Source organism: Bubalus kerabau, chromosome 4 (genome assembly GCF_029407905.1).
Source record: "Bubalus kerabau isolate K-KA32 ecotype Philippines breed swamp buffalo chromosome 4, PCC_UOA_SB_1v2, whole genome shotgun sequence".
NCBI classification, from domain to species: domain Eukaryota; kingdom Metazoa; phylum Chordata; class Mammalia; order Artiodactyla; family Bovidae; genus Bubalus; species Bubalus kerabau.
The window spans coordinates 8,719,942-8,733,391 of NC_073627.1; the positions used below are offsets into that span (position 1 = coordinate 8,719,942).

General features: G+C 54.9%; 2 protein-coding genes across 2 annotated transcripts; both read left to right on the forward strand.

Annotated features, from left to right (window-relative positions):
* Window positions 1–6,045: 6,045 nt before the first annotated feature.
* GALR2 (galanin receptor 2) lies at window positions 6,046–8,584 on the forward strand. Its single transcript, XM_055579819.1, has 2 exons — window positions 6,046–6,413; window positions 7,728–8,584. Exons 1-2 carry the CDS (start codon window positions 6,046–6,048, stop codon window positions 8,476–8,478), a joined length of 1,119 nt encoding a protein of 372 aa, XP_055435794.1. The 3' UTR covers window positions 8,479–8,584.
* A 1,212-nt stretch (window positions 8,585–9,796) lies between these two features.
* Window positions 9,797–13,296, forward strand: ZACN (zinc activated ion channel). Its single transcript, XM_055575187.1, has 9 exons — window positions 9,797–9,890; window positions 9,969–10,093; window positions 10,232–10,276; window positions 10,422–10,528; window positions 10,772–10,941; window positions 11,718–11,842; window positions 11,955–12,162; window positions 12,311–12,475; window positions 13,106–13,296. Exons 1-9 carry the CDS (start codon window positions 9,797–9,799, stop codon window positions 13,294–13,296), a joined length of 1,230 nt encoding a protein of 409 aa, XP_055431162.1.
* Window positions 13,297–13,450: the final 154 nt, after the last annotated feature.

The following is a 13,450-nucleotide window of genomic DNA, read 5'->3' on the forward strand; positions in this document are numbered from 1 at the left end:
GCGCTCGAGTAGTCCGAGCAGAGAGAACTGTTGAAGCATGCAAGACTGTGAACCTTTGCTCTGCAATATGGCACTGCAAGCTCTAATTCTGGCTCTGTCGTTATGGCTGGGAGATATGGGCAAATAGCTTAATCTCTGTCTAAACCTTTCTTCCCTCATCTGTGAATGCGTGAAAGTGGTGCAGTCGTGTCCGACTCTTGGCGACCGCATAGACTGTAGCCTGCCAGTCTTCTCTGTCCATGGAATTCCCCAGGCCAGAATACTGGAGTGGAGTGGGTAGCTGTTCCCTTCTCCAGGGGATCTGCCTGACCCAAGGATGGAACCCAGGTCCCACATAGCGGGCAGATTCTTTACTGCCTGAGCCACCAAAGAAGCTCCAATTAGGCATGTTGCGAAGACTAAATGAAATGGTGTATTTCTGAAGTAAGTCTGCAGTAATCATTAGAAAGGAGAGTGTTAGTCACTCAGTTGTGTCCGACTCTTTGTGACCCCATGGACTGTAGCCCTCCAGGTTCCTCTGCCCATGGGATTTCCCAGGCAAGAATACTGGAGTGGGTTGCCATTCCTTTCTCCAGGGGATCTTCCCAACCCAGGGATTGAACCCGGTCTCCTGCATTGCGGGGCGGATTCTTTACCATCTGAGCCTCCAGGTGATAGGCACTAATCATTAGGGAAATGCAAATCAAAACCACCATGAGCCATCACCTTACATCCATTAGAAGGGCTGCTGCTGCTGCTGCTGCTAAGTCGCTTCAGTTGTGTCCGACTCTGTGCGACCCCATAGACAGCAGCCCATCAGGCTCCCCGTCCCTGGGATTCTCCAGGCAAGAACACTGGAGTGGGTTGCCATTTCCTTCTCCAATGCCTGGAAGTGAAAAGTGAAAGGGAAGTCGCTCAGTCGTGTCCGACTCTTAGCGACCCCATGGACTGCAGCCTACCAGGCTCCTCTGTCCATGGGATTTTCCAGGCAAGAGTACTGTTTTTTAAATAACAGTACTAGAAAATAACATGTATTGGTGAGGATATGGAGAAATTGTAACTACTGCACTTTTAGTGCAAACATAAAGTGGTACATCCACAGTGGAAGACAGTGTGGCAGCTCTTCAGAAAATTAAAAGAATTACCATATGCTCCAGCAATTCCACTTCTGGGTATATGTCCAAAAGAACTAAAGGCAGGGTCTTGAGATATTTGTACACCCACGTTTATACCAGCATTATTAACAATAACCAACAGATGGAAGAAACTCAGTGGCCCTCAAGGAATAAGCAAAATATGGTCTAATCCCTACAATGGAATATTATTCAGCCTTAAAAATGAAGGAAATTCTGACACTGCTACAACATGATTGAAGTTTGAAAATATTGTGCTAAGTAAGCCAGTCACCAAAAGACAGACATGGTAGGATTCCACTTAAATGAGGTATGTAGTGTAGTGAAATCCATAGAAAGTAGAATGGTGGTTGCCAGGGGCTGGAGGAAAGGGAAATGGCGAGGTAGTGCTTAATGTGTATAGAGTCTCAGTTTCGCAAGATCAAAAAGTTCTGGAGATTGGTTTCACACCAATGTGAATATTCTTAACACTACTGACTGCACACAAAATATTTAAGGTGGAAAACTGTGTTTTTTATATTTTACCATGACTAAAAATAATATCTAGGGAATTCCCTAGTAGTCCAGTGGTTAGGACTCTACACTTTCACTGCCAAGAGCATGGATTCAATCCTTGGTTGGAGAACTAAAGATCCCACAAGCCATACAATACGGCCAAAGTTTTTTTTAATTAAAAAATAAATTATCAGTTCAGTCGCTCAGTCGTGTCCGACTCTGCGACCCCATGGACTGAAGCACGCCAGGCTTCTCTGTCCATCACCAACTCCCAGAGCTTGCTCAAACTCATGTCCGTCAAGTCGGTGATGCCATCCATCTCATCCTTTGTCGTTCCCTTCTTTTCCTGCCTTCAGTCTTTCCCAGCATCACGGTCTTTTCCAGTTCTTCGCATCAGGTGGCCAAAGTATTGGCGTTTCAGCTTCAGCATCAGTCCTTCCAATGAATATTCAGGACTGATTTCCTTTAGGATGGACTGGTTGGATCTCCTTGCAGTCCAAGGGACTCTCAAGAGTCTTCTCCAACACCACAGTTCAAAAGCATCAATTCTTTGGCGCTCAGCTTTCTTTATAGTCCAACTCTCACATCCATACCTGACTACTGGAAAAACCATAGCTTTGACTAGAGGGACCTTTGTCAGCAAAGTAAAAAAATAAATAATTTTTTTTAAAAGTCAGTCTGGGACTTCCCTGGCGGTCCAATGGTTAAGACTCTGAACTTCCTGCTCTGAACCAGCAGGGGGCACTGGTTCAATTATCTCTGGTTAGGGAACTGAGATCCTACATGGCCAGAGGGAAAAAAAGAAGGGAGGGGAAAAAAAGTCTCCTAAATGTCTATCAACAAATGAAATGGATAAATGTAATTATTACACAATGGGACAATATTTGCCCATAAAAAGGAATGAAGTACTGATACATTACAGATGAATCTTGAAAAATTAGGCTAAGTGAAAGAAGTTATACACAAAAGGTCACATGTTGTGTGATTTCATTCATATAAAATGTCTGGAACAGGTAAAGCTATAGATTCAAGTGGTGAAGAGGAGCCCGAGGAAAGTTCAAGGCTAGTGTAGGAGCGCTTATCAGGAAAAGAAAATGCCCTTCCAGAAACTCCAACCTGTGATTAACTGACAGCAATAACCTTTTAGAGCTTCCCTAAAGGCTCAAGTGGTAAACAGTCTGCCTGCAAAGCACAAGACCCAAGAGACTTGGGTTTGGTCCCTGGGTAGGGAAGAGCCCCTGGGAGAGAAAATGGCCTGGAAAATCCCATGGGTGGCTGGAAAAGAGACTGTATACATAGTGACAGAAAGAGTGGTGGGCTAGGGTTGAGGTGATTTCTTTTGGCGGGAGCAAAAATGTCCTAAGATGGTGGTGTTTGCACAACTTAGTGACTATCAGATCAGATCAGATCAGATCAGTTGCTCAGTCGTGTCTGACTCTTTGCGACCCCATGAATCGTAGCACACCAGGCCTCCCTGTCCATCACCAACTCCTGGAGTTCACCCAGACTCACATCCATCGAGTCAGTGATGCCATCCAGCCATCTCATCCTCTGTCGTCCCTTTCTCCTCCTGCCCCCAATCCCTCCCAGCATCAGAGTCTTTTCCAATGAGTCAACTCTTCGCACGAGGTGGCCAAAGTACTGGAGTTTCAGCTTTAGCATCATTCCTTCCAAAGAAATCCCAGGGCTGATCTCCTTCAGAATGGACTGGTTGGATCTCCTTGCAGTCCAAGGGACTCTCCAGAGTCTTCTCCAACACCACAGTTCAAAAGCATCAATTCTTCGGCGCTCAGCCTTCTTCACAGTCCAACTCTCACATCCATACATGACCACAGGAAAAACCATAGCCTTGACTAGATGAACCTTTGTTGGCAAAGTAATGTCTCTGCTTTTGAATATGTTATCTAGGTTGGACATAACTTTCCTTCCAAGGAGTAAGCGTCTTTTAAAGCAAATAAACACTGTATATGAGTAAACTCCATGGTGTGTGAATTACATTTCAATAAAGCCTTTTTTTTTTTTTTAAGTCAGATCAATGTTAGTACTCTAGTCAAAACTGTCATGGCTTCTCTTTTTACTCAGACTAGAAGCCTTCCTCACAATGGAAAAAATCCTGCATGCTATGCCTCTCATGTTCTCTCCTACCAATCTCTTTGTTCATTCAACTGAAGCCATACCCCCTCCTTGCTTAGGGACACAGACACACTTCTGCTTTAGGGCCTTTGCACTGGCTGTTCCATCTGGAATTCAAGTTCCTTAGATATCAGCTAGGCTAGCCCCGTCTCCTCGTCCAAGTCTTTGCTTAAATGTTACCTTCTTAATGAGGTCTGCTTGACCACCCCATCTTCAATTGCACCATCACCACCACTCCAGTACTCCTAATTCTCTCACTCTATAATTTACCTGCAAGTACTTATCAACTGATTAATAACTTGAGTTACATTTATTGTCTCTCTCCCCTGCTAGAAAAGAAGCTCATGAAGGACCTTGATCTTAGTAGAGCTCACTGGTAAATCCCGAGGACCCAGTACAGTGCCCGGAAATGAGTAGGTGCTGTACAAGTGTGTATTGAATAAATGAATGGCAAGCATCTCAGAAAAATGAACAGTTGTTATCTTCCTAATCCATTAATAAGCAGGCAGGGCAGAGGTGTAAATAAGGTTTTCTTACGGAGAGGAGCAAGCAGCTGGGCTCCTGAGGCTGAGGTTCTGGGTGAGGGGGAGTGGAAAAAGGAAGTTTTTGACTAGGACCCCAGGAACAGGACTGGAGAAGGAAATGGCAACCCACTCCAGTAGTCTTGCCTGGAAAACCCAACAGACAGAGGAGCCTGGTGGGCTACAGTCCATGGGTCACAAAAGATGAGACCCGAGTTAGTGACTAAACAGCAAGGAACAGGGCAAGGAAAAGTGAAGCAGGGTTAAGCTGCAGAAGGTGGTGATGTTCAAACCCAATTTTAAAGTTATATAGAAACAGTCATGATTCCGGGTCACAAACTTTTGATGCTTAGTATGTCAACATCTATCTGAGGGCTCCCCTCATAGCTCAATTGGTAAATCATCTGCCTGAAATGCAGGAGACCTGGGTTCAATTCCTGGGTCGGGAAGGAAATGGCACCCCACTCCAATATTCTTGCCTGGAAAATCCCATGGACAGAGGAGCCTGGCAGGCTACAGTCCATGGGGTCACAAAGGGTCAGACACGACTTAGCGACTAAACCACCACCATGTCAACATCATAAATAAATATTTAAGTGTTTTTGCAACTTAAACACCCTCCTGGCTATCTCAGAAAATGCTGCTGATGCATATCAATAACTCTGCTGTCGTTGGTTTGTTTAATTTGGCTGTGCCCCTCTTCGATGTGGCACGAGGGATCTGAGTTCCATGACCCTGGCCGCCTGCACTGGTGTGGAGTCTTAACTACAGGACCCCTGGAGAAGTCTCAGTTCTGCTGTTTTGTGTTTCCTTTTTATTTCCCCTTGTTGGATATCTGGATAGAGTAAGGAAAAAGAGAAGAAGACTTTGATTCATTCAGATTCTACCAACTGGCCTCAGGTCTCACACACACACACCTCCCATTCTCATCAGAGCCCTCTAGAAGGTGTTATTAGCCCATACTGTAATATTGAGGAAACGGAGGCAGGGCGCTGGGAACGGAGCCTGACACACAGGAGATGCTCAGTAAACTTTTACTGGACTGAACAGAGTGGGAAACGCTCAGCGCGGGAGAGAAGGGAACGAAATCCTTCCACCTTTCCCTTGTCTCTTCCCTGGGGTTCCTGTGAGGCGCGATGCTCCTGGGAATTAAAAGCCGGAAGAGGCGTGGAGCACGCGGCAATGGCATCCCACTCGCCAGGTCGGGAAAACTGCAGCCCCCTACCCAATCCGCCCCCGCTCCTCGTCACCCCCACCTCCACACTTTAGGGGGCACCTGGAACTCTCTGGAGGACGCCTCCCAGCCTGCCCTGGGAGGTCCGGCGCGCCCGCCAGGCTGCAGAGAAGCACAGAGGCGCGCCCACAGGTCCCTGCGGTCGGTCCCTCCGGCATCTGCCCCGGAGGCCGGTTCGCTGCTCATCTCGGCACAGCTCGAAGCCGGAGGCTGGAGCGCGCCGACGAAGCCGGAGGGCCAGGGAGCAGGAACGCGCTCGGCCCTCGACCCCGGGGTGGGCTGCTTGTGCCTTGGCCAGGGCGCGCCGGGGTCCCTGGGCAGCCCTTCCCCCGGCGCGGTCGGCCGCCAGCGGGATCATCCCCACTTCGGCGGCTCGCTCCTCCCCTTGATCTCCGCGCACCCCCTTCTCCTGCCCCAGCCGCGGAGATCATTCCGCTCGCAGCTCCGCCGAGTCGCGCCGGGCGCTGCAGCGGCTGGAGCCCCCGGAGCTGCGCGCTCGCCAGGACCCAGACGGCTGCCGGAGCCCAGGCAGCCCCGGGGCGGCGGCACCATGAATGGCTCGGGTGGCCTGGACACCGAGGACACAAGCGAGGCGGGAGGCGGGAACAGCTGGCAGCTTGAGGCGGTCATCGTGCCCACGCTCTTTGCGCTCATCTTCCTCGTGGGCACCGTAGGCAACGCACTGGTGCTGGCCGTGCTGCTTCGCAGTGGCCAGGCGGTCAGCACAACCAACCTGTTCATCCTCAATCTGGGCGTGGCCGACCTGTGTTTCATCGTGTGCTGCGTGCCCTTCCAGGCCACCATCTACACCCTGGACGACTGGGTGTTCGGCTCGCTGCTTTGCAAGGCGGTGCACTTCCTCATCTTCCTCACCATGCACGCCAGCAGCTTCACGCTGGCCGCCGTCTCCCTGGACCGGTGAGCTGGCATCCCAGGGGGTCGCACACGCAGGCTAGAGCTGAGAGGAAGGGGGCTGCACTTGAGGGTCAAGGAGAGATGTGCAGAGAGGAGAGAGAGAAGGCTAGGAAGGAAGGGGCACCAGGAGGGAGTGAAAGACAGCAGGTGTGTTGGAGGAAAACGAGGAGGAAGAATGGGGGACCTTGGTGTCCCTCTGTTAGGTGCCTCCTCAGGGACTCCAGGCTCCTCAGGGACTCAGGACCTCAGCTCTCCAGCCCTTCGCTGTCTGATAAAGCATGGCCTTTCTGGGTAGGAAGCGTTTTCCCATGCTGAGTTTCATTTGAGGGTCAAGGCCCCTTGGGAGGCTGGGACAGGAAGAATTGCTGTGCCCAGTTTACAGACCAAACCGGGTTTATAAGTGATTCGCTCAGAGTGGCCTATCCTGTAACCCTGTGCCTGAAGTCAGCCGTCTGTCTCCTCTTGTCAAGCTCAGGCACCTCCACCTCGCTGGCCTCCAAACCACAGTTTGCTCGGCACAGTCTACTCTGGCTCCGACTGCAGAATCTGGGTCCTTTGTGAGGGCCCACACCAAACTCCAAGCAAGCCCGCCCCAGGGGCCCTAGGTTGGTCCCACCCTACCCCACCCCACCTCTGCACCCTACCAACAGGCCTGGAGTCAAGGGCAGGAGAAGAGTGGGCCCAAGGGTCCCCCTGAATGCTGAAGCTTGGAAGGACACCGGGATGATTCCTGGGGTGGGAATCCTGGTCTGACTCTGCTACCTCCCTGGCCCCCTCCGTCCTCAGGTTCCTTCCCTGGACAGGCAAAGAGGTGAAGCCACATTCCCCATGCACCAGCGCCCCCGCCCCCAGTTCCACTGAGCACTAAGTGTGTCAGTTCCGATAGGCTAGCGCCGGATTCTTTAAGAAATCCCCTCTGTACCTTGCCTGAGGTGTCTCCAGGCTGTCTCTTAGAGCCTCAGCGCCTGGGTCCTACCTCTGGGGGCAACATCACTGGTGAGGAATCACAGCCTGCCAGAACCCCGAAGCCGGTTTAATCTTGGGGGTGTCCGCCGGGGTGGAGTCTGACAGTGCTCGTAGTCTCAGAAAGAACAAATGAATAGCCTTTCCTGCTCCCGAGTCCCGCCCCACGGGTGGGCGCGGCTGAGGGTGTCCGGGATGGGATGCTCGGTGTCTCCCTCTGGGCTTGTGCGGCGTTACGCTGCGCTGGAGAACTTTCCGGACGGTGAGTGCGGGACTCGAGGTGGAGGGGTCCGGCCTGGCTCCCGCGAATCCTGCTGGCTCACCCGACGTCTTGCTTTCTGGCCTGACCCGCAGGTACCTGGCCATCCGCTATCCACTGCACTCCCGCGAGCTGCGCACGCCTCGCAACGCGATGGCGGCCATCAGTCTCGTCTGGGGGCTCTCGCTGCTCTTCTCCGCGCCGTACCTGAGTTACTATCGCCAGTCCCGGTTAGCCAACCTGACCGTGTGCCACCCGGCGTGGAGCGCGCCGCGCCGCCGCGCCATGGACCTCTGCACCTTCGTCGTCAGCTATCTGCTGCCGGTCCTGGTGCTCGGCCTGACCTACGCGCTCACCCTGCGCTACCTCTGGTGCGCCGTCGACCCGGCGGCCGCCGGCTCGGGCGCCCGGCGCGCCAAGCGTAAGGTGACACGCATGATCATCATCGTGACCGCGCTCTTCTGCCTCTGCTGGATGCCTCACCACACGCTGATCCTCTGCGTGTGGTTCGGCCGTTTTCCTCTTACGCGCGCCACTTACGCGCTGCGCATCCTCTCGCACCTGGTCTCCTATGCCAACTCCTGCGTCAACCCCATCGTCTACGCTCTCGTCTCCAAGCACTTCCGCAAGGGTTTCCGAGAGATCTGCGCGGGCCTGTTGCGCCGCGCCCCGCGCAGAGCCTCGGGCCGCGTGTGCGTCGCGCCCCGGGCCCCCCACGGCGGCAGCGTGCTGGAGCGCGAGTCGACTGACCCTCTGCCCCTGTGCCGGCGCCTCTCCGCGGCCAGTCGTCCAGCCACGTTCCCGACCTGTCCGGGAAGGACCCAAAGGCCCCCAAAGGCATCTTGACAGTTAAGTTGACTTAAGGGCACTAAGGGGGTATGCTTGGGTACTGAACGATTGGAGTCAGAGGTTGGGGGATCGTGGAGGGAAATTCATTTGTTAATAAAACGTGCAAACCATTCCACGTGCTGTGGCGCGCTGTCTCTGCCTGTCTCAGGGGCCCCAGGCTCCATGGTGAGAAGCCTCTGGGACTTCCCAGGGGAGCTCTGGATGGATGAGTACAAGAGAGGGGCCTGCACTGAAGGCAGCAGAGTTAAAATCCGCCTAGAAACCCCTAATGGATACTGGGGAGTGTGTGACGACCTAAGATGACCTAAGGCTCTTTGCACGTGGCCATCTGGACACGCCAGGTGTATATAAATCGAGGAAACAGCAGCTGCCAGTGAGCAGCACAAAAGCAAGCTGTCAGAGCATGCTGGACAAGTCAGATGATGACAGACTTGGCAGACCTGGACACTGTGTGTGTTCCCATTAGCGTTTGTGTGCAGGTGTGTGGCAGGTCCTCGCCTGTTGCCAGCTCTCTGAGGCTCTATGGAGTCACGCCAACCAGATCAGCGCCTAACCACCTTCAGCCCTTGAGTTTCCTTCCCTCCCTGCAGCTGTCTGGGACCTGGTCTCCAAGGCAGGTTTATCCTTAGGTTAGGAAAGTCACCCCCACAGCCATCAGTCCTGCTCTAGGGTGCACAGTGGTGTTTCTAAGGCACTGCTGGCCTGGGGCAGCCTGAGAATCCTACAGGGAGCAGAAATACCCCAGGGGCTTTGGTCAGAAGCGAGCCCCTAGCTGTTCCCAGGTTTGCCCCACTTTTGGAGTCCTTGAGCCAAGGCCTTTGACATGAAATTAGTTGTTTGAGGAGAGGCAGGGAAACTCTCAAGGGTGTGCCACCTTCACATGGCTGGGCACAGAGCGCTGTGGTAAGGGTTTCGGTGCTTAGCCAGGCAGGTGCCTGCTGTGGAAACCCAGGTTGCACCTGCCCAGATTGGAAGGACCTTGTCAGGGAAAGGTGTGTGTGTGTTTAGGCAGGGGTCCCATGCATGCCTCGTCTGCTTGGTGAGTCTTGAATGTGAAAACTGGTTCCAGGTGGGGGAAATGGAGCGTGGGCCTGGAAGCCTGGGCAGATGCAAGTTGGGCGGGGCTGGGTCCTGAGCTTTGTCTTTCGGTGTTTGCGGAACCTGGGGTGCAGGTGTGCCAAGTCTAAGGCTCCAGGGTCGTTGCACAGAACAGCTGCCTCCAACTGACTGCCCAGTCTCCCAGAGAAGTGACTGAAATAGAGGTTGTAGCTTAGGCGCTGCTGCTCCATCCAGTCCCCCTGCATAGCCTCTCATGATGGCCCTGCGGCTCCTGCTGCATCTCACCTTCCTCGGGCTCGGAACCACTCAGCCTTTGGCTCAGCAGCAGGGCTTTAGCGCGCCGGCATTCGGTAGGTAGAGACCATAAGGCCTTGAGCTTTGGGATTTGGGTCCCAAGGCACAGGGTGACCTCGATCTCCACCCTTCAGACTGGCCATCCTCCTCCAACCTCAACTCACCCCAGGAGGTTCCGGATCACATCCAGATTCCGAACAATGGAAGCAAGCCCCTGGTGGTGGACGTGCAGGTGTTTGTGTCCAATGTGTTTAACGTGGTAAGTGTCCTGAGGACCCGGGGGGCCCCAAGTACTGAGCTGGAGATGGAACAGGGCTCAGCCTAGTGAACGCCAGGGTCTCCTGCCTTCGTGCCACAGTGCCCACCCCCGAGGTGACACACCGTTCCCTTCCCCCAGGACATCCTTCGGTACACAGTGTCCTCCACGTTGCTGCTTCGGCTGGTGAGCATCCATGGCGGGTGGGGGCTGAGGAAGGGAGAGACCCCTGTGAGTCCAGCACAGACGTACTGGCCTTTGTCAACCTGCTAAGCCCAGGGGCACATATACACGGACACTGGGAGCCTTAGTAGCATCCTTGTGTCCCCAGTCCTGGCTGAACACACGCCTGGCCTTGAACTCAACTGGGCACCAGCGGAACCCAATCATGCTGCCCTGGGACGTACTCTGGATGCCGAGACTCACTGTTTGGGAGGCGTAAGTGAGGCAGGGGTTGTTTTCCCTGGCATGGGCCAGGCGCAGCCTTCTCTATTACTCATCTGGAGCCGGGAGGTCCTCTTACTGAATATCCCCCTCCTGGTGGCCCCGCCAGACCACTGGCACGACTCCCGTGCACTATGGTGCCCTACCTTCCAGAACCCCGAGGGCAGTGCACAGCAGCTGGGAACATGCTGGGGTTCCCCCTCCTCCCCCTTCTGAGGGGTGCCTGTCCCTCTGCAGCCTCTGGGTGAATTGGCAGGACAAGAGCCCGCAGGCCCGCGTAGACAGGGACGGCCACATCGAGTTCTACCTGGCCCTCACCACGGAGACCAACTGCGACTTTGAGCTCTTCCACTTCCCCAGGGACCAGAGCGACTGCCACCTCACCTTCTTCGCTTTCAGCAACACTGGTGCTGGCAGAACAGGAGCTGGGGGATGGTGGGGGGGAGCCGCTGGCCCCCAGCAAACACTGACCTGGGGGACCGGGCCTGGGTCGCACCCGCCCACCCCCGGCTTAGGGGAGCTGGGCACGCTTCTTTCACTCCATATGTCCCACTCAAACAGTGGCCACATCTCCCGGTCCTCCCCTGCTGTAGGCTGTGGGCCCCTCCAGTCTTCTTCCCCCACCCCCAGAGCAACAGTTCTGGGCCAACAGCCAGGGCCGAACTGCACACTTGTGTCCAGCCCAGAGGCGCAGGCTGCTGCAGCCTCACTCCTGGAAACATCCTGAAGGTGTAGCCACCCACTGATTATCCCACAAACCCAGCAGGTGATGTTCAACTCGGCAGAGTAGTCCCACTTTCCCTTCCATCCCTCCCCTCTGGGAAATACCACAGCTGCCGCCCCACGAATCCTAGTATTTCAGGTGTGAGATGATACACTGGTGAGTGAGTCTGTGAGCATGTCCCCTGCCCCTCTGTGAAGTGGTGCAAAGTGCGTTTATTTTTACAATGAAAATTCATTTTATGAATCTGAGATGGCCCTTCCTCTAAGTGGAGAAAACTTGGGGTATTGCTAAATCAGTTTGGAAAGCCCCTGGACAGACCAGCTTCCAAGTCTGCCCCCAGCAATCATCAGAGGGCTCCGTCGTCCCTGGCTCCAGTCCGTCCCTGCCCCTACTGCCAAGACAGATGCAGGCACAGGGTATTTCTTTCTGAGTTCACCGTTCTCACCCATCCCCTTTCAGTGACGGAGCTGGAGTTCCAGGTCCACGCGGTGAACGAGATTGTGAGTGTCAAGAGGGAGTTCATGGTTCAGGATCTGAAAACCCAAATCCCGCCCCAGCACCTGGTACCCTGCTTCCAGGTGACGGTGAGTTGGGAGATGGTTACCGAGGGCTGAGGGGGGTGTTGGGGATGCACAGTCAGAGCCCACGACCTCACTCTTCTATGCCCAACCCCTGAACGCCCTGTCTTCCTTCCAGTTGCGCCTGCAGAACACAGCACTAAAGGCCATCTTAACGCTCCTGGTCCCTGGGGAGGCGCTGCTGTTGGCTGACCTTTGCGGGGGGCTGCTGCCCCTCTACACTGAGCGCATCGCCTACAAGGTGACCCTGCTTCTGAGCTACCTCGTCTTCCACTCCTCCCTGATACAGGCCCTGCCCAGCTCCTCCTCCTGCAACCCCCTGCTAGGTAAGGCCCTGCCCTTGCCGCTCTGTGCTGGGTCTGCCTCACTCTGCCCCCCGCCTGCTGTCACCGGAGCCAGGGTGCCTCTGCTCAGGTCCCGGGGCCCGTGAGGCCAGGCCTGGCTCCTGACCGCTCTTCTCCGCCCCCTCTCCAGTTTACTACTTCACCGTCCTGCTGCTGCTGCTCTTTGTCAGCACCACCGAGACTGTGCTGTTGACCGGGCTCCTGGCCCGGGGCAACCTCAGGGCAGAGGACAGCCCCAGCCCAGCGCTGAAGGGGGAGCAGCACGACCACGGGAAGCCAGGGCCTAACCCTGAAGGTGGGCAGGGGCTGGGGCCCCTTCCTGGGGGGGTGGATAAGGAGGTCTAGGGGCAGAGCTGGCAGACTGAGGCTGCAGGTCACCGGGCTCTTTAGAGGTTCCTGCACCCTTCTCGGCCAGCTCTGCTCTCCAGACTCCACTGTGGCTGCACTCGCAAGCAGCAGGTCTGGAGCAGGGAGCAGAATCAGCCACCCTAAGCCCCAGTGACTTCAGACTCCCTGGGCTTCCCAGGTGGCACTAGGGGTATAGAGCCCACCTGCCAATGCAGGAGACATAAGAGACATGGGTTCAATCCCTGGGTCAGGAAGATCCCCTGGAGGAGAGTATGGCAACCCACTCCAGTATTCTTGCCTGGAGAATCCCATGGACAGAGGAGCCTGGAAGGCTACAGTCCACGGGGTCACAAAGAGTCGGACACGACTGAAGTGACTGAGCACAGGAAAACGCTGTGCCTTGCACAGCCTCTCTCAGAGGGCACTTCTTCAACTCATGATGATCTAGAAGGGGCCAGACCCGATTGTTCCTTAGTTGTGAATCTGATGAAGGGGGACACAGACTCGCACTCAGGTTCACCCTTGTGCACACGCAGAGCATGCAGTACGTCTTCTTTTACTCTTCCTGTCCACACAGAAGCCCCTGGAGCAGGGAAGGGGTCCAGAAGGAGCTGGGCGGAGGCTGCTGACCACATCTTCTTCCAGGTGTATGTGGTAGGGGTGGCGTGTAGCCAGGTCATCTTCATTGTGCTTTGGATGTGGGCGACATGCAAGTCGGACCCAGCCCCTGGAGCGGCCTCACCCCACGGCAGGCAGCCCAGGCTGTAACGGGCAGGGCCCAGGGCTGCAGACCTGGGGGGCGAGGGCTGTGACGGGGCCTCTGGAGGGGGAGGGAGGTGGACTCTCCTCCCTCAGCCTGGAGGACCCTAGGCCACCCCGAGCTCTCCTTCCTGTGAGCATGTAAGCAAGGAGTGTGGAATAA